The sequence below is a fragment of the Gymnogyps californianus genome, chromosome Z (assembly GCF_018139145.2).
Source record: "Gymnogyps californianus isolate 813 chromosome Z, ASM1813914v2, whole genome shotgun sequence".
NCBI classification, from domain to species: Eukaryota; Metazoa; Chordata; class Aves; order Accipitriformes; family Cathartidae; genus Gymnogyps; species Gymnogyps californianus.
In genome coordinates, this window is record NC_059500.1 from 68,013,584 (window position 1) to 68,034,544 (window position 20,961).

At 39.8% G+C, this 20,961-nt stretch overlaps 1 protein-coding gene across 1 annotated transcript in view; it reads left to right on the forward strand.

Moving 5' to 3' along the window:
• Positions 1 to 13,067: 13,067 nt before the first annotated feature.
• Positions 13,068 to 20,961, forward strand: part of FGF10 (fibroblast growth factor 10) — a 64,029-nt gene continuing 56,135 nt past the window's right edge. Inside the window, exons 1-3 of the mRNA XM_050913314.1 lie at positions 13,068 to 13,087; positions 13,186 to 13,260; positions 13,353 to 13,913. Of these exons, the coding sequence (XP_050769271.1) occupies positions 13,580 to 13,913 (334 nt within the window). The 5' untranslated portion in view covers positions 13,068 to 13,087; positions 13,186 to 13,260; positions 13,353 to 13,579. The remainder of the gene's footprint in view (positions 13,088 to 13,185; positions 13,261 to 13,352; positions 13,914 to 20,961) is intronic.

Below are 20,961 nucleotides of genomic sequence, written 5' to 3' on the forward strand. Positions count from 1 at the left end.
CGTATTTTAAAGAAAGCCTACCATGTACAAAGCTACAGAGCTACAAAGCTGGTAGTAATTTAAAAGAAAGGCAAGATGTAATTGAGAAATAGAGAAGCAAATTCAATGGTTTATTTCTTAAAATTTTAAACTACATCAGATGAGCAAAATAAATAGCAAATGAATAAATAAGCAGATGAGCAAAATCTGATTTTTTCAGCTATTTTACAATCCAAAATAAGTGGACTCTACATGGGAAGAAAGAGTCTGCTGCATAGATGGAGTAACAGACTCGAATTCTGGAGATTTGGCTCTTACCTCTGCTACTGGCCTTCTGGGTTGCCTTCAGCAAGTCACTTCCATAGCTTGTACCTCAATTTCACAGGATGTAACGTGGATTTCCTCTGAAAAGCATTTTGATATCTCTTGGTAATGCTCTCATCATTAAATTGTATTGTTTTTTTTTTTTTACTGTGATCTTATCCTTTTTGAAGGCAAAACATAGTTTGGGCATGTGGGATGTAATTTATCCCACAGCACTACCCTTGGGCAAATAATATTAACCCAAGGCTATCTGCAGTATCCAAAATGGGATTTAAGGCAGACTAATGCATCTAATCAACTGCACTTTTGAAACCTTTGCTCAGAGATTGTTTAAAGTTCATAGGGGCCTTAGGCTTCAACAAAGGTGCACTGGCACCTACAGACCAACTTCTAGTGTGTAAAAAAGCACCTAAGCACCTAAAACTGGACAGGACCAAGCAACTCTGCACACTAGTGCATGCTTTATATCATGGTGTAAGCACATGTCCTGCTGGAATCCTGAAACTAAATCTGCTTCTTTCCATGAGGGATTCAATCCAGTGGGTGTTAACAATCATACCTGTGAGAAGAGAGACTTGAGTTTCGATGCCTGCTTGAACTGCTGCTTGTTTATTTTGCATTAGGCAGTCATAAAATGCATAAACATACCATGGAGCAATGACTGGAACCTAGATCTTTATTTTAAGAGGAAAGCTTTAACCCTAGGCCACAGTTGGTGTTTTTCTGGACACGAGTGCATGCAAAGTGGAAAAACGACATTAGAATTGAGTAAGAAGAAGAAGAGAGATTATTTCATCTAACATGGCTCAAGCACTTTGTTGAACTGGAGATGCAGACCTAAATTCTCTTCAGGCAGAGGGATTTGAACCAAAAAGTCCCATCACATTAGTAAGAACCTGTGGATGAAAAGCAATCGCCACTTGTGCTTTCACCTCTATTTCAAAGTACTGATTCCTACTTCATTTGAACAAAGAAGATTTACCTGAAGTGTCTATAAATTCAAATGAGAAGAAGGCATTTTTCCTTTAGTACGGAAACAGCACCAAGGTCTCCAACAGAGTGGTAACCAGGTCAGAATGTTTTGTTTTAGGTATACAGACAATAATCTAGATGCAACAGGCTGTAGCTTCTTCTAGAGGAGCCAAGCATCTGATACTTAGGGATTGTGATGATGAACATCGCAGTGCCAAAATCCTTTATTATGAACAGATTCTCATGGTAGTTATATTACACAGAAACAGGAGCTCACTTGTAGACATGATGATGTCTTCAGATACCCAGAAATTTTTGGTGCTTCTTACATTGTTTCAGTTCAGATTCCAACATTTTTCAACTCCATTTCCAACTCCTACATTTTCTCTTAAAAATATGTAGGAAGAATGTTTTAGAAATCTTGCACTCACCAGTAAGAAACGACATTCTGACAGTCATGTAAAGGCATAATCAGTAACTAATCCAACACGAAACAAACACTGTCTGTGTCTAGTCCAGGTCCTTAGTACCTTAACCAGCTGTCATATTGATTACACCTGATTTCACGAATGTTGTGAAAAGCTGTCGGTGGAAGGGTGGGGAGTGAGGGTGTGTGTATGTACACACTTTTCTGAAGAGGTTGATTCAGTCAGGATTTGTGGCAGTATAAATTACGACTTCCTGTTGTAATTCATGTGTAACATATGAAACAATATGTAACAACAACATATTATTGAATTATTTGTTTGGATGCCGACTATCTGAGGATATGATTCTTGGTATAGTTCCCTGTTTTTCACACCTTTTATCTACACAGAAAATACACAAAATCTGGCAATAAAAGACAGAGACAAGACTACTTCAAACTGGAGTTTTGATGGAGTATTTACACAGTTAAATTTTCCACACAATTAACATGGTTAAATTTTTGACACAATTTAAAACCAACAGGACCTCTACAAGTAAACAGGCTGCAGATTTGGTCTAGGACCATTTACAGGACCCGGATTGTTAATGTAGCCTTGAGTAAGAGTGACAAATAAACAGCGTCATGACAGAAGCAGCCCTTCTGAGTCAGATAGCCTCTCATTACTTTTTTCCACCTTCCCATGAAGGCTGATAATACCACCAGCAAAAGATTCCTTCCTCTACCTCAGCACCAGAGGAATAAAAGGAACTTAGTCTACCTATTCTCTGCTACCACCATCCCCAGCTAAATACCTTGGTGCAGCAAGCACATGCACACATAGCTCCTACTTGCTGCTGCCATAGCAGATCAATGTCCAAGACAGTGGAACAAGGGTAGCTGAAGAGGTCCTCTTTTTCTCAGCTGTAAGGATGCATTCTTCAGACTAATTGGTTACAAATGTTCATTTAGCAAGCAAAGTTATTCATATGTTACAGTAATGCAATAGTGACTCTTGAAGACTTTAAATGTTGTTCACTTGTCTTTCTAAATCAAAATCACCCAGCAATTATTACGGGAAAAAAACCCAGTACTTAAAGCAAATGTCATTTTTAATCCAGGGGAAATTTGTATCCCATGATTTAATGGATTGTTAGCATTCTTTTCTTTTTTCTTTTTTTTAACGGAGAGCAAACCCTCTATATGAATACATAGCATAGTTAAAAAAACCCAGGGATTAGAAATAAACGTAAAGCCTTTTGCTGCTATGCTATTGATTTTTTCACTCAGATGTGATCAAATAGTCATACTGTCTGACAGGTATTCAGTGCACTGTGTAAAACAAACAGCTAAATCAAACTCCTAGTGGATATGCACACATGACACAAACATACTACACTGGAAAAAATACAGGAAGAATGAAAAAAATCAGCATACACTGAATGAGCATTAATTACTGTCTTCCTTAGTCTACACTGGGAATTTCCAGGGAATTTCTAGAATTGCCACGCCCTGATGTATTTTCTGCAGTTTGGTCAGCGTAGGAAAACCACATAGAATCTGTTGAAGTCAGCTGCCCAGAATCAACTGAAATTTGAGTCCTGTTTATTCTCTAAGTTTTGCAGAACTAGAGTTTTAGAGAGAGAGGATCCTCATAAAAAGAAATGGAAAATAAATTATTGTGAAAGGATGAGAGAGCTTGCTCTGTTCTTGCTTGTGCTGTAGTTTCGCAGATGTCACTTAGTAATGCAAGCACTTTGTTAAGCTTTTAATTGAGATCTATTTGTTTTCTTAAAAATCATGAAAACTATAGGAAAAGAATCCAGCAATCATCTGAACTAAACTAGAATCCATCAAACATCTAAGTCCACCTAGAACAATCCAACAAATTTCTTTCTAACTTACTTTTGAAACTTCTATGAAAAAGATCATACAAGTTATTGATTCCTTGTAATGCTCATCAAAAGCACTGAACATTGTGTCCATAATAATGACCTTCTCCTGAGAGGATACATAACAGCTACTTTGGTACCATTCTTTCCAGTTATGAAAATGTTAGCATCTTTCAGACTTGAAAAAGTGCCATGCAAAAATAATTTTTTATTCTTACATTTTGGGTAGCTTTTAATCCCTTAAAATCTCGATAATCTCATTCCTGATACCCAGATTTCTACAAGAAGAATTCCACACCTGAGGAACTTCTTATAAACCAGCTGAAAGTTTGAGTAGGAAAAGCTGAATAAACCCGTCCTAAGAGTACTTAAACACACACGTAGCTTTGAACATATGTGCTGTCATATTTAAATTTATTGGAATATGCAGGTTCTTAAGCACAGGCGTAAGAAATTGTCTAGATGGCTGACAAAGGGCTCAGAGTTCTGTAGGGCCAAGCCTAGTTTTGCTTGAAGATTGCTAATAGATTAGAGGGTCTTAGTTATGGATAGTGTTTTCTATGTCATGATTTGGTGAGTTGACTTGCGTTTATTTCCCTGACATTAACCTCAGTAATTATCTCTTCATAGATATGACTTGCACATTTGCTGCTGTTGTAGAGGACAATACTTTTTACACATTAGCTGATGTTGATTGATTTGCTTTTGTCAGAAATCCAGGCTGGACATAGTCATTCTTGGTACCAGGCTGCTCCCTACTCCCAGTTCTACTCAGTGTTCAGAAAGGAGATCTACACGTGTCAGCCATCAATCAAAAAACTGGGGAGATGACATCCCAGCCTTCACTTCTCTGCAGATGCTTCATGTCGGCAATAGGATAGGCTGTTTTCTAGGGTCCACAATACTGTGCATTTCTGAACAGATCTTCAAGGACAAGTTTCCATTTTGGAGGATGTATGGCTTCTCCCTAGCTCCCATTTGAGGATACTAAGCAATTGCAAGAGAATGGAAGGATATTTCTTCTGAAGGCCACCAGGGAGCAACTTGTCCAGTGGAGCTGCACATAAGCTCCCAGTCTTAGACTTCTGGAGGAGCACCTTTTACTCCAAACTGTAGAAAAAAAAAGAGCTTTATTTTCCTCACCTACCTCTCCTCAGAGAGCTGACTTACGGTGGCTTATCTGATGATGTGATTTGTTGACAAATTTGAATGCATGTCCATAGGGAACCAGGACCAGAAAGACTGTGTGGTAGTTAAATTGTATGGTCTGAGTTAATACATTATTTGTAAAAGCTTTTTAAAAATTTTCTGACTAATCACCATTCAGTAACCATGAATCTAACTAGCTGTCTCTCATGCCTAGAGTTTTTTGCAGGGAGCGTTTCCCTGCCACTTTACTAACTAGCTAGCTAGCTAACTAACTAAAGAAATAACAGAATTGTTAGTTAATTAATTGAAGAGTTTTCTGCCTTTTGGTGTATGCCTGACACAAACACCAACAAGCGAAGCTGACCTGGGGCAGGCCAAAGCAAGGGTCACTACTGTTTTGTTAAATCACTTGTACAACAGACTCACAGAAGTTCAGAAGACATTAAAAGCACTAGTATTGAATGCCTCAGAAATTAAGCAAGTATTTTTACCCCTGCATCACCTGTGGATATTGTAGGTTGGCCTATCTATTCAGGCCTTCCATATGCTCTCCTCTCCTTAGACAGCATTTTGTATTATAGTGGTGCTTTTCCACAGACAATAGTCAACATTTGCCACAACTAAGTAACTTGCTCTTTGTTGTTTATATTTCTATTGTTCAGATACACAAAAAGGGCTCTAAGATGATATTCTTTTCCCAGTAATCATGTGAACAGGATAACTTGGTGATTCAGGGCTGGAAGGAATACCAGAGGCAAGGCAGTATAACAAGCAGAGTAGAAGAGAAAGAAATGGAGGTGTGCCTCCTTCTTTGGCTTCCTCCCTCCATTCTTTGGATGCAAGAAGCTCTTCTACGCTTTTGAAAACTGCTCAGAATGAGCTTATACCATATACACAGGCTTCTACTGCTTGTTACAATCAGTACTGTCCTTTGGTTTGGCAAATGCCAGCCTGGTTTAGGGGGTACATATCCCTGAGCTGCACTGAAAAAAAACTGTACCCGTTTTTTTAGTATTTAGAAATATCCAAGGATGGTATTTTACCAATTATTGGCATGAAAAAACCAATATGTGTCATTTTCAAAGTTTCTTGCTTTTAACTACATGTAGGATACATGAAAAGTGATGTCAAGTTTACTGAATCTAGCATTTAGGAGCTAATAATTATCATCAGTACCTGGCAACATGGTTAAAATCTGCAATAATTTGGACCTGTGTGGCCAGTTGTTACCCATATGCTGTAAAGAAAAATAACCTCTTTAAGCCTCGTAGAATGGATGACTGCTCTTCAGAGAGTTGCTTAAATCTTTAACATGCTGTAAACATTTTGAATAATGCTAGAAAGAAGATAGCATATTGTTATCCTTTGTCTGTGTTTTGATCTGAGTAAAAAGCTAAACAATCTGCTAATAAATATAGAACTAATTAAGCTGTATTTCCAAAACCATAATCAGCAGCTGGAGAGTACCCCATGACAGAAGAAAATCATCTTTAAAAAGATCACAACTCAGCAATAAGCTGACTTTGAGAGACATGTTCTTTGATATAGAGCCTAGAACAGTAGTAGAGCCTGGCTGTTCTTTCTGAAATCCAGGACTAAATAGTAAGAAGGGTGTATCTAGCTGGGCAATTATATCTGAGTTATGGTGTTCTTACTAATAACATTAAGGGTAGTAGTATGCCCTAAGCTATGAAGTGCTTAGGAAAAAATCCTGTATATTTGAGCTGACTTCACATTCAGTCTTTGTCTTCACAGCATCTTTGATGAGACATGTTTGTCACATATACGTGAAAAGGTATGGTCTTAGGAAAGGTGGCGTCCAACCCTGCACAGCACTTCTGTGGAAACACAGGTGGAATGTACCCTATAAGGGATACTCTGCTACATATCTCCCAGATGATGCCATACTTTGGAAGGCTGATAGGTGCCCAACCTGGCTTGCAGCAGCTCTGCCGCTGCCCGCTCAGCAGGAGGCATGAGGAACTGTCCCTTGCTTCCCAGCCCTGCCCCACACTTCTCTGCCAGCAAAGGGCTTGCTTCCATCACCCTTCCTCACGCTGAGAGGTGCTTACTCACAGAAGTAATTCCAGTGACTGCTACAAATTAACTGACAAAGAAGAGGCAATGTGTGAGCTCCCCCTGCAATGTGTGAGCTATTAACTAGCTCAGAGGGAGCCCAGCTGGCTACCCTGGTTGCCTGTGGTGAGGCAAGCATGTTCAGCTGTTGGGCTGATGTTCCTAGCTGTCAGCTCTGTTTCAAATAGCTCCACAAGCAATGCCTAGAAGTGACTTCTTCACTCCCTTCCAGTAGCACTCAAGAAGGATGGAGCCTAGCAGAGCTGCGGGGTGTTGGTTTGTCTTTGTTGCTTTTCTAAAAGGGATGTCGGTTGGATCCAGGAAGAGTACCAGATAGTTAGCACCTTTCAGGGTACACACCTCTATTCATAAAAAAGCTTGTATAACTTTTTTGGTTTTGTCTCAGTGACATCCCACACAAAGACCTTTTCCAGTAAATTAATAGATATAATTCAAAGATACAAAGATGACATTTAAGCACCAAATTATCTCTATTTCTGGAAAGTTTCCTCCAGGGAATGGGAGCTTCAATGTCACAAATAAGCCAACACCTTGTTTCACCTGAACGTTTGGATCCTGGGAACGATTAGGAAAATGTTTATAGTGTATCTTCAGAAGAAGTTGCATAAACAGTTAGAATAACCAGTATGGGGAGAAAAAGAACAATTCATTACCATCAGCATTATCCATTACAAGGAAGACTCACAGGTTTATGTGGAGGGAGGTTATATTGGAAAGCACAAAGTATTTCCTCAAAGTCTTGTTAGGTTTCCCCATGGAAAATGTAGGCTTAGATGAGATTGAGTTGGGGAAAAAAGAAAGAATCTGCAAAGGCCTGACTGACCTTTGCCTCTTCCTGGCAGTTTCTGACAGTTTTGTTCTCAATCACTCATATTTATAGCAGTATTTAAGTAAGTGGCCTATATTCATGGTAGTCCTGTACAAAATGAGAAAGAAAAACAAATCCTTTAAGATTAAAGTAACTCCTTGAAAATATTGCCTTTTTAATTATATTTGTGCTGCAGAGTATGCAAAACTGGCTGCCAGCAGACCATTACTAAATGCGGTCAGTGTCCAACCGATGCACGTAGCTATTTATGGCACTGCAACTCAATGTCTGGGGGTCTGTAGTCTCCTCTAGCTGACCTCCGGAGAATGCATTTTTTTACTTATTTCTTCCTCTTTTTTTAATAGCTGTATTTATCAAACAAAAATCATACAGATATTTTCAAATGTCATACATCTCTTTGTAATTTCTTTGTCAGACATAGCATAACTATAAACATATTCTAAGAGAATAGCCATATTAGCATTTTAAGAAGAATAAACAATTTTCTTAATTGTCTGCTTGAAGCACAGCATTCAGACAGTTTTGCCAATACATCCATGAGAGAGAAACACATACTACTAATCTAAGTAATGGGGCAAATCCTGCCTGGTCCCACAATTTATATTCCTGTTCACAAGAAGGTGACCTGCGCAGTCCTAAGACCTGCCATATTTTGATTTTGTTTCTTAAAAGAAAAACATAAAACAGAGTATGTTCCAGCTAATCATTACTTATCACCAGTGGCTGTGCTAGCCCAGCCAACTCTTCATTCTTCCACCAGATCTCACAGAGTGAGTGCTGTCTTACTCCTCCTGACGACTAGCCTCAGCCTGGGCAGGGCACTTGGCCATTCTCACTAGTGACTCTGTAGGCTGGGTGGAACCAGCTCTGGCTGAACTACATCTTGGTTATCTCAGACTCATTTTGCATGTGTCTGTTATGTCTGACCTAGAAATGCAAGTGGTTTTGAAATAAAAAAGAAATGCTAAAACAAGCATTTTATTAACCTCTGCTCAACTCTGCTCGAGGTCTTCTCCAGTTTTGGATACTTAGTTGGAAAGGAGTGTGGACAGAGGAGCCAAGGAGTATGTGCCACACACTACCAAATCCCACTACAGGCAGCTAAAATAGTATTCTGATGCTATATGTCTTATTCCAGCTTCATACACACAGATGAGTTACACTACTTTCAGTCTTGATCTTTGACAACTTAAAGGCTTATTTTATACCTCATTCTATACATATAATTAGAATAATATTCGTATTTTGACACCTTTTAAATGACATGGAGGTACATGAAATGGTGAAAAATAGAGATAAATACAGTGATAGTGATTTTTTAGTTTTCTTAGAAGAAAACAACTGTAATGATGATTTTTTTTCTCAAGCTTTAAGACATTATTCAGATAAAATGCAGTGGCCTTCAGGCACTGTTGTTGGTGGGCATGAACTCCACAGTGTAAGGATTTCAGCAAGTAGCGCTGCATTTCAAATCAAACAGCTTGTCTCATTGCTGGCTGGTGATTGTGGACACTGTGGGCCACTGCCTTTTCTTTATAACCATGATTAGTGTTTTACAACACTACCAAGTTCTGCAGTTCGGAACTGACGTATAGACAGAGGCATCTGAGCCGTCACTGGCATTTTGCATTCCTCGCCTCATTTCTGGCAGACCTGTCTCTCTGGCAGTGACATTCCTGACTCAAATCTCTCTTAGTGAAATCACTGGCAAATTTCCCAACACCTTGAATAAGAGCAGAATTGGGTCCCATGACCAGAAGATGCATGTGCATCTCTCATCATACTGTAAGCAGCAAATGTTCATGATTGCTATCTAGCAATCCAAACTGAGGGACTGGTGACATCTGAGAGTGAGTTGATTATATTAACACTCAAAGGCATAGACAGAACTTATTTACAACACCAGAAAAGATAACACCTTGCCTAAGGGAAATCATACAAGGCAAAATCTATTCCAGCTACCTTAAAATATTCTTTCTCTGATGCAAGTCATCTACTTAACAAGAAAAAAAAAAAAACAAAAAACAAAAAACCACAAACAAAAAAACCCCAAAACATCCCTCCTTGCTGATCAAAAGACAAAAACATGACATAAGCTATTGCTACAAGTGTCGAAAAAATATTTTTTTAGACTATTTTTCATTAAAATTCACCTGTACAACTCATTTCCCTGAACATTCTTTGGAAAGAGAACAGCTCAAAAAGAAAATTCTTAAAATATATTTTTTACTTCTTGCACATTTTTTAGAAAAGGTTTTCTTTATTTTATTCTGGATGTGTCAATGATGTAATTCAGCAGTTATAAAACTGCAGCGCAGGAAACTTTTCACAGAATCTTAGACCAGTAAAAGGCAAAACAGAAACACTGTTTTAGAAGCAGCAGGTACCACTTCTAGTCTAGGACCTGTACTGAAGGTAGCCGCTTTTCAAGCTTAGCAATGGAACAATTAATAAAGGAACCCATTAAGGTCTGATTGTTGCTGCTAAAAAGGAAGGTTGAATTTCAGTCCTTTGAAGTAACTGAGAATGATTCAGGCCTCATTACAGAGATATAATCTACATTCATACATTTATGTTAGTGATTCAAATCTATTGGGACAGATTGAATTCCGTTAAATAGTGCATCTTTCCTGTGGAACTTTTCTCAGGCTTTCTCAGGCTAACCTAAGAGGTGACCTGACAATACAAAGTAGTGGGGTATTTAGGGATTCAGCTGTGCTATAAAAGAAAGGCTATACAGAAAGTAGAAAAAAGAATGAGATATAATCTAAAAAGCTATGTCAGCTTTTCATTTGGACTCTGTTTTGTAAATGCCCTCCCTGTCATCACACGGGATAGAAAAGGCCTCTATGCGTTGTAGTAATTTTAAGTACTGCACTGAATATTGCACCTGCCAGAAGCAGATTTAATATGAAATTCCGGATATGTGGGTTTTGTTCTTAACCACAAGATCTTACAACCAAAATATAGCCAATCACAAGCTAGAAATAGGTCTAAGCAGAAGTCTTCTTAAGTAAATTCAAGACAGTATCTATTTTTTTAACGAGTAAGTGTTAAATATATCTGTTTGAACCCCAAAACTACTATTTTCTCCTGCCACCAGAGATCCTAAAATGCCGATTCATTGTATTTTCCAGCATTTGACAGGAAAAAGAGAAAAAATGAAAGGTTTCTTCAAATGTATAATTTTAAGGCCTTATAGTAATTATTTATTATTTAAGCTGTTGGAATCAAAAGAACTTCAATTTTAGAAATAACGTGTTGTACCATTCATGACCTAGACAGCAAGAAAACATTGACATCAGCTTTGTAGACATACGTGTAAGGTGTCAGGCATTCACCTAAAAGTGGGCTTTTACTTTTCATTTTGGTTTTATTTCTTTTTTTTATTAGTTGCCACAAAAGGAAAGCCTAAATCAGATTAACAAAAAATTTTCTGAAATGCTTTGCACGCAGTGCAAATACATGCAGAATAAATACTCTGAAGTACCATAAACAACATCATAAAACATATTGATTCTAACATTAAATGGTTTCATTTTTAAGGCTGTTTAAATGTCACCCCCAGAAGCTGAACACATAAATTTAGGAGCCAACTCTCTCCAGAATAAACACCATAATTGGAGAAAATCATTTCTAATTTCTGTTGTGAAGTTAACAATATATTTAACATCCTAATCTAGTGAATCAGTCTAATTTTAGAACTATTTGTTCTTTTCTGCATTTTCTGTTGTTAAGATTTACTCCAAATGCCAAATGTAATTGCACAGGCAGTTTTCCATTGCATTCCACTGATCTGCGTTATTAAACTGCCTCTATTTCAAAAAAGTTCTGGGTTTACATATTGAGCTACTCACTGTGTTTCTATACCACTTCACTTCTCCACTACTCCATTCTCTTAGCAAACGTTCCACCTACTTGCATTCCAAAACAGTTCTTTTACAATACTAAATACAGAACAAAAATTTAATGTCTTGCATGCTGCTCATATCCTCTCAGTCCCTGATCCCTTATTCTAGTGTTAAAGTATAGTACATCATATAGAAGATGCCTTTTAATTACTGGGAAAGTTGACAGTTCAGTGACGGGCTAGAAATATGAATCTGTCATAACATTCAGAATGTGAAATGACGAATCCATTAGGAGAGATGAAATCAAAGGAAAAACCAACAACATATGCCCCTCCAGGAAAATAATAGCTTGAAAAATGTCTTTAAAATAGCCTTGAAAATGGAAAAATTGTTTCTTTCTGGCAAAGGAAACTGCATTAGTTTAAAAAAATATTCAAACAGCAAAATATTCAGACAGATTTTATGGGGAAACCTTTGCAATCCCAAAAAAGCCCCTTTTGCTTTGAAGTCATATGTGTGATTCCGTAAATGACTCATGGTAACAATTAGAAAATGGTCATTTAGGGCCCTGATTTCTTTTGAGACAAGGAGGGTGAGGGTGGGGAAAGAGACACAATAAATCTTGAGAGGCTTAAAAGGAAGAGCAGGCTAAAGTGTGAACTTTTTATTTCAGCAACGGAAGTGAGAAATCAGTGATTCATTAAAGGAGGGAGAAAGACCTCCATGGAAGCTGGCAAAGAAGGAAAAGGAGCTAATTATGTCTCTTCCCTTTTTACTCTCTCTGACCAGCATATAATCTGCTTTTCCAGGGTCTGCCTGTAGTATATACTTCTTTCCAACCTCTCCACCCAACCCCTCCTCCAGCGGGGGGAGGGGGATATCTAGCAGGCAACAAGCTCCAGGTGGCTTTCTCAAGCACTTCACTGCCAAAAAAATAAAATAAAATCCTCCGCTAGAAAACAAGTTGGGGGGGGAGGTGAAGGGGAGGGAAGCCTCCCTAGAGGGGATTGGTTCAGCCTGGAAGACAGGGAAATTAGTAAAGCATGAGTCTCCAAGCCATGCTGGTGGCCGGCGCTCCGAGGAGACGAATGCTTTAGGAGCAATTAGCAGCGAGCCGAAGGCGGCGGCTGCTGCTGCCGCTGCAGCCCGGGAGGAAGCGAGGGCAGCTCCCGAGGCTCCCTCCGCAGCAGGCACCGCTCAGCTCCAACTGCAAAAGGGTTTCAGATGTCCCACCGCTGCTTAACCCCCTGCAAATAAGGGTTGACCACCAGAGGCACATCCCACCTCTGACTTGTAATCGCTGACATTTAGGCTACAGCTTCCAACCTGTTTACAACCAAAGGGGGAGGGAAAGGAAGGGAAGTGGAGGGGACAAGTTGGGATTTTTCCCTCTCTCTCTCTCTGGATTTTTTTTTTTTTTTAATACTGTTCTGGAGAATTCAAAGCAAAACAAAGAAACTGCCTCCTCTGGGGTTGTCAGTGAGAAAGGACGAGTTGTGCAACTGGCTTGGGATTTGCAAAAAGGCAAGGGGGTGGGGATCAGAAGAAGGTGCAAAGCCACAAAGTGTGAGAGTGTGTGTGTAAAGGGGTATGTGTGAAAAATCCCTTCCAGCACCCCTTTCCGCTGGTTGTTATTTATTTTTGTTGTTGTTGTTGTTGTTCACTTTGCTGTCATCTATTTTTCAGACCTTTCTGCATCTAAGATGGTGAAGAAAGGAGTGAGGAAGAGAACAAAATAACTACTGGGAAGTCTCAAACCAGGTTGGGGAGTGTGTGTGTATGTGGGGGGGGGGGTGGGGAAGAGAAAGAGGAAAGAGGATTAACCACAGCAACCCCCCCAAAAAAACCAACAGCTCTTTTTTCTGAGGGAGGACTCGAAGGATTAAAAGGCAACAACTTCTGAGGCGATTTGTCCCCTGAGTTATGGATGTTGGTGCACTTACTTCAGGCCAGATCAGAGCTCAGAGGGATCTAACCAGAAGCAGCAACCACCGGCTCTCCACTTGCCTTTTACCAGGTTTTACCCTTCCAGTATGTTTCATTTGATAAGACATTTTCCAGCGCCCAGAGTTTCAGTACAATGTGCAAATGGATACTGACAAATGGTGCCTCAGCCTTTTCCCACCTGCCTTGTTGCTGCTTGCTGCTGCTCTTCTTGGTGTCTTCTGTGCCTGTCACCTGCCATGACCTCAGCCAGGACATGGTGTCCCCGGAGGCCACCAACTCTTCTTCATCATCCTCCTCCTTCCCCTCGTCCTTCTCCTCTCCTTCCAGTGCGGGGAGACACGTGCGGAGCTACAATCACCTCCAAGGAGACGTGCGCAAGAGGAAGCTCTACTCTTACAACAAGTACTTTCTCAAGATCGAGAAGAACGGCAAGGTCAGCGGCACCAAGAAGGAGAACTGCCCCTTCAGTAAGTATTGCTCTCCTGCCGCGTTGTCGGGCAGCGGCTGCCGGCCGCCCCCAGCACCCCGGCTGCGGCGGCCCCGGTCCCGGAGCGCCGGAGCCCTCTGGCTGGGGAGGGAAGGGGAGGGTGACGCCTCGGCGGGGAGGGGGCGCGGGGCAGAGGTGGGGTGGGCTCCTCCGGACGCCGCTCCCCGCCAGCCCGTATCTGCAAATCTCTCCGGTTACATTTGTTTTGCAAATGGCTTCGCCGAGCACAGTTTGTTTCTTTGCCTGGCAGAAGAGCAAATTAGAAAGATTTGTAAGGATGTGGCGGGGGGGGGGGGCATTGTCTGCCGAATCTGAAAATCATTATCCCCTGTCATTAAAGCGCCTTGACGAGAACGCTGTATTGAAACAATGCATCGATTTCCCCCACGCACGCACACACTCTTCTCCCCGGGCCGCACAAGAGCCGTCCGCTCCCCGCTCCCTCCTCCCCGACCCCGGAACAGAGGGTTTTTCCTTCGGGCTGGGATTTTGCCTGGGTTTGCCCTCTGCCGCGGGGGTGCCCGGCGGGCGCTGGGAGCCGGTGCGCGGCCGCGCAGCCGCCCGCGGTGAGGCGATGCTGGTGCCCGCCGCGTCCCTGGCGTGCACGCTGCGCCCCGCCGCTCCCGGGCTGCAGCGCCGCTATACCGCTACTCGCTCCACTGTAAACATCTGGGGCTGGGTTCGCACAGACCTCACACGCATTTCATTGTCATTTTTTTTTTTTTTTTTAAAGAAATTATTTCAAAGCAAAAGTCATATGGCTGTTTCCATGGCTGAAGTTTCAAGCTTTTCTGTAGTACTAATTAGGCTTTTAGTAATAGCATGCTTCTGGTAATGTATTTTTGGCTGTCAGTGCTAGAAATGTAACCTTTATTCCGTTTTCCTGCCTGTGCAATCTCAAATTGAAGTAACTGTAGTAAATCACAATGTATTGCATTGTAACTTAAGTGGCTGCGTCCCACTATAGTAGCATGCTGAGAAAGTAAGCTCTGTTATGCAACTGTTGGAGGAAACTCTCTGACTTGCTTCACTGGTGGAGAACCACGTTTTGGTTCTTTGGTTGTTTTACCTAAATCCAGATAAACCTGGGGATAAATCTTCTTTTAAATTAAAACAACTTAAAGTGACTTAAGTAGATCCCTTGTTAGCTAATGTGTAAAGTATGGAGTACTTCAGCAGGTTGCCATGCTGTATGATAGACATTACTGTTCATTCAGCTGTATTTCTATTAAATACCCATAATACAGGCTTACGAACAGGGAGGAGAGGGCTGCTGTATCATATGTCACTACTTCACTTGCTCCACCTTGCAACTTCATACTTTATCATGCACTTAACGTTTGTAAATGCTTTAGATATCAAAGCAGCTGAATCTTACCACCTCCCTTTCTATATTTCATAGAAAGCCAAATTCTTGAAAAACAGCTATGATGAAGGCTTCCCTTTGATGAATTTGTGTGGAATGAGGTCGTAACACTGTATTTCTTAGATTACTTCTGTTTGTGGAGGATGACAGCATCATTCCCCTAAAACGGGATTCTGAAAGCTTTGTGTGCATCTCTGAGAACGTCAGGCCATTCTGTGTAGAACATTGCTGCCGAAAAGGCTATAAGGGGCCCAATCTGACAACAGTGTACTTGGAGAAGTAACTACTCATCTGAGCCATCCCACTTAGCCAGCAGAACTGTTCAGTGAGTAAAGTTCAACACATGCATGAGCTTCTGCGAGATCTTGCCAAGATGAGGTAGACTACACTGAAATGCACATATACTTCTTTCTACTCTTTCAGTCTACGTGCAAGAACAACCCTGTGCAACCATAGGGTGTGATTCTTTTTTTCTAGTTTTCCAGTCGGTGCATCAGAAAGAGAATTGGCATTCTTGGTGATGTCATGGTTATTGTCGCATCTGCAGAGTGTCTACTGAGAGGAGAATGTAATTTGTTTCATATAAAAGCAAAACAATGTCTTTATTATACATAGTTATATCCTGTTTATGTGCAGTGAAGAAAAGACTCCTGTCATCTTAACACTTGCAACTTGCTAACCGCACTTACATCGCAAAGTCAGACCTAGTGTACAACATCTTTAAATACAAAACAATTAGGATCTTGTTAGCAGAAGATAAGTCACAGTTGTATGTTCTTCTTTAACAGTCATTATAATCTACAGTGTGAAATTGTGTTTTCTGGAAAAGTACATAGTCTGAGACCATTTAAGAATCTATTTACTGTGCCTTTATTTCAAGGGTGTCTGTGTAGCAAAATGTTGCAAATGATTCACAAAATCTATGCTTTTCGCAACCTCACGTGTAGCTGTGCCATCATAATACTGCCATAATCCCCAGCTGGACTGATTCCATGCAAATATATGGTATCTTTAGGATAGTCTAAAATATGTAATTAGATGTGAATACATTTCTGCCATGCATAAAGGATTAGCCAGCCAGCCCACTAAATTGTAGCCTGTTTAACATTAAAGGCCATTTAATCTCTAATATAAGTTCCTCTTTTGAAACTGTGCTTTCCTAAACAAATAATAGTGACTGTTGACACACAAGACTGAAATATTCTAATTTGGGGGCTAATTTTCTTTTTCTCATATGCTAATGTTTAAAATCCATTTATGCTGCAGTAAAGCCTTATCTATAGGGCTGTAAGATCACAATGTTGTGTAATTAGACAACAGCTTTCATGGCTGGCAGCCAATTAAGCACTGTCAAGTTAGAAGAACAGTTGGAGAAAGTCAGAATAAACATTCAGAAAACAGAATTTAGTCTCCAGCCTTTAAATGGCTTAAGCAGTATTCATAATTTGCTTTATAAATATTGTGTAGAGTGCACTAAATTGAAGTTTACTCTGGCAGATGTTTTCCAACTTGATTGCTTGGAACTATTCCATCAGCCTTTCTCTACCTATAGGATAATGGGAACAGAGGTGGCTTCTGATTGCTCTGTCAGGAGGCTGGGGGAACTTGCAGCATTTGGCATAGCTGGAGGGTGTCTGTCACTAGATAGAAGTAGGATACTTTTTAGGTTTTGTTTTATTGTTCCTTACATCTGGAAGTTTGTCCTCAAAATGCAAGTACTAGCTCGTCCGGCAGCATCACAGCTGTGCAGTCCCTTGCCCCTGTTCTTGATAGAGCCATTTGCATGCATGAATAAGGAGAGCGGTACTGCTTTCTGGTGACTTAACTACTTGTTGGGGGAAAAACAAAATCAAAAAGCCTCCAAAGAGCAATTACAAAAGCTTTCACTATAAGCTGAGATCTGGGATGACCAAGAGAAGCCTAAGCCATGTATTAAAATTGAGAGAGAACTGCAAGTGTACAGATTCTGACTTTACTTGCACCCAGAAAGCTTTCTTGAAGATAGTGAAACTCTTTGGGTTTAATGAATGGCATGCACTGGGCTACATGATATATGATAAGCTGGTTCAGGAAAACTTGAACGTACTTTCGAGTGCTATACTATTTTCAGTTGACTTTTAAGGCAACTGTTAATAGTGCTATGAAGCACACAGACTTCAAATGTACAGGACAGATCTTAGTAGCTGAAGAACAGTAACGCAATATGCAATGCTTAATTAGCAGCAGCTAACCTGCAGTCTTTGGATGGAGTTCTGCCTGAGCAAGGATTGCAGGATCAGGCCTTTATTTAGGTACTTAGGGAGTAGAATCTGTGTCCCTGAGCCTGGATATTAGTGGGAAGAATTGCTGGAGCGATCCCTGCGGGCTTTGGACCAAGCAGTGCTATGCAAAGCCTACAGTAGATGGCGGCACAGCCACTGTCTGGTGTCACCTCTGCTCGAAGTAGGTGGACAAGGAGGGGCTGGATCCTCAGCTGTATGAGCTGATCTAGCTCAAGCAAAGCTAAAAGGGCTTACACCAGCTGAGATTCTATTAATTGGCCTTCTGAGCATCCGAAGTGGATTAATCCAAACAGTGCAAAGGCACTGCAATTGCAGAGTAAGAGTGTTTACTGGGGGAGCTAGCATGAAGTAATTAGCTACTTCTCACGAGCTAACCTAGTCCAGGCTTTTCCCCTGAGTATGCAATTATCTTTTATACATAGCTTTAGGATCTGCTGAAGTCCCTGATAGTCTTTGGGTTTGCTTTAATTAGTGTGGGATCAGATTAGCAACATAGTGACTAATAGCAAGAAAGTTTTGAGCCTCATTCTGTAGCCCAGAAGATTGTAAACAACCACTCTACTAGAAATGCTGAACATTACTACTGAGGGTTTTAAGTGTGTGCATATATACATGACATATAAATACAGATTTGTACTATATATTGGGTTATATACATAAAAATAGCATTAAATATGTTTTGATTAAGTATACTCAGTTTGATACTCATTTTTTTTCATTGTACCTCAGGTGTAATAAAATCGTAAAGCTTGATAGGTACCTTAACCTCAGCTGTAAAGCTCAAACCAGATTAGAATACTTGGTAGAATATGTTATTTTGCTACTGAACATTTTTTAAGCTAGCTGTTTGGGGTTATCAACTCCTCATGAGCTGGTGTTTGTAAATTAATGTGAGAACTTTTTCTCTGTTTTTCTGAAGATTGATTAGTAGGCATATGTGTTTTGTTGTTTTACTCTCTATAGAGATCTGGTTTATGTTTTTATCAATCAAAGCCTTAAAATAGGAAATAATACTGTTTTAGTGAAGTAATTTGAAACTTAGTTTCTTTAATATGAAATGTATAAGTTCTTATGGAGATGATTTCTCACGTTAAGTCTTTTTTTTTTTTTTTCCTTCTGCAGAACTCAGTTACATAATTTATAACCAGCAGTATACAACCTTAGGCACTTAGGATTTATGAATGTGGAAAGAATTGTACTCTCTAACGTCTACATGACATTCTCCTGTTACCCTTACTGCATTCCTCCCTTGTGGACCCTCCATGCTGATACTGTAGCCGTGTCATAAATCTGTTCAAAATACACAGTTGTAAGAAGTCTTTTTGTCTTCATAAATCTAACTTATAGCCACTTGCAAAAAAAAAAAAAAAAAAAAGAAAGAGTTAGGGACAATTGGAAGTTTGGTCTTCTTAAAACCTCAGAAGAAAGAAACCAAGGGGCACGCAGGCTTATAGATGCCATGCTGCTGTTTTAATGGGAGGGTTGTCAGGTAGTGGCTCAGTCAAAGCTTCCCTTGAAGATGGCGTTAGGTGAGTGAGCACTATAGAATGTGCTTACACTTCTGAAACATCTTGGATGCATTCACTCATAGGATAAGATCCTCTGTTTTGAAATAAGGCATTTTAAGATGACTTTCAGATGTCTTTGAGCTGTGTGTGTGAATAGGGGCCTTTTCACTTCAAATGGGAGTCAGATCAGATCCTGCAATAGGGGAGTTTTCATTTATTCCACAGAGCTTTTCATTTTGGAAAAGGAAAAACCCTTCTATAAGCAAATCTTGTTAACCTGTGTGTCTTATGTTAAAAATAGCAGGTACCTGTATGAACATAGGGCAACATCTCCTGTCATAGTGGATTCCTGACTATCCCTCTGAGCAAGTGATATAATTACACAAGGAAGGTTCTAAATAGGAAAAAAAAAAATCTTTGTAAACAATATTGTATTTCTATTCTTAAGCTTAATATTTGGGATGATAGAAATAGTGTCAGCAAAGCAGAGAAATTATTCGGTCAACTTGGGACTTGTTATAATAGCCTGTTTTTGTTTGTTTGTTTTCTCAGTTTTCTGAAGAGCTTTCTGAATCAAGCTCTTACAGTCCCTTCTTCCCCAAAATAGCACCGAGTTGAAATTTTAGTTTGCATATTTTGAGCACTTGCTACCACTGCTTGCCGTTGCCATAAGACACTGAACTACCTTATCCTAATATTCTGGGACTTATCAACCAATGACCTCTTTGCCACTTTGAACAGCACAAATAGTTTGAATGTTTATCAGCATTAACAATCAATGTCAGCTTGATGAGACTGCATGGAAAAATAACATTTTCTTGCTTTGGGGTATGAAAACCAAATTACCAGATCAGAAATGGAGGATGCGTTTAGTTAACGTTAGCACACATATGTTTCTCAGTCAGTAGGTATACTAGTACTGCTAGTCTAACTGTATGTACTTATCAAACAAATTCTCCTTCTTTTGCTTTGACAACTTATGTTGATGCGATATTTTAATATCTTGCAGCCTTTCATTGCTCAGATGCTTTGAACACAGAAAAGTAGTCAATCATACTTGCAACCGTTAGTTCTGTTAACTAGAAAGATCCTTTCCTAGCTGCATTAATTGCTTCTGTTTGTAGTGCCAATTTGTTGTAGAACATCTCTGTTAGTTACAACATAGTAAAAAAGAGACAGGAAACATGAAGTTTTGAAAAGTTAGCCTGGGAAAACTCTGTGTTTATGAAGAAAATTAAAATCTTCAAGGGTAGGAGTGAGGAGGAAGTGGCTTAATCTTTAATCACTGAATGGATATTAAAACTTAATTCATTAGCTGAGTGGATTATTAAAACTGATTATGCTGCTTCATGAGTACAGTGCAACAAATGGAAGTTGCAGGGGAAAGAAACGGTTACAAGTGAGCCAGGTCACATGCTAAATAATGGCTTTAAAGGCACTCTTTGCTTTTAAATTAGGTCACTTGTGTTCTTTCTTTGAACATTCAGTTCTAATTGCAACAGTAAATCAAAGAATACACTCAAAGTAGATTCCCATGTAAGGTGGACAACTGGACAGTGCCTTTTTACTGCTACTAACACGTGCATCCAATTACTGGGATGATATACTCACAGTGTCAGCTGTGAAGCATTCCCCTATTTTATAGTTAGCCTCAAGAATTATCAGCCTGTCCCCTTTCACATTTACCTCTAAATAATCTATCAGTAGTATATATCTTCTACAGTTAAAGAGGAATTTTCACATGCATCGAAGCTGACTTTCAAGAAAAAGGAAATGTTGAAACTACACCAAAAAGTTTCATTCTTTTTTCCCTCCCCTGTTCCATAATTTCTGGTGTTGTGCAAGAGAGGAAAAGGCTATGGATAGTAGAAA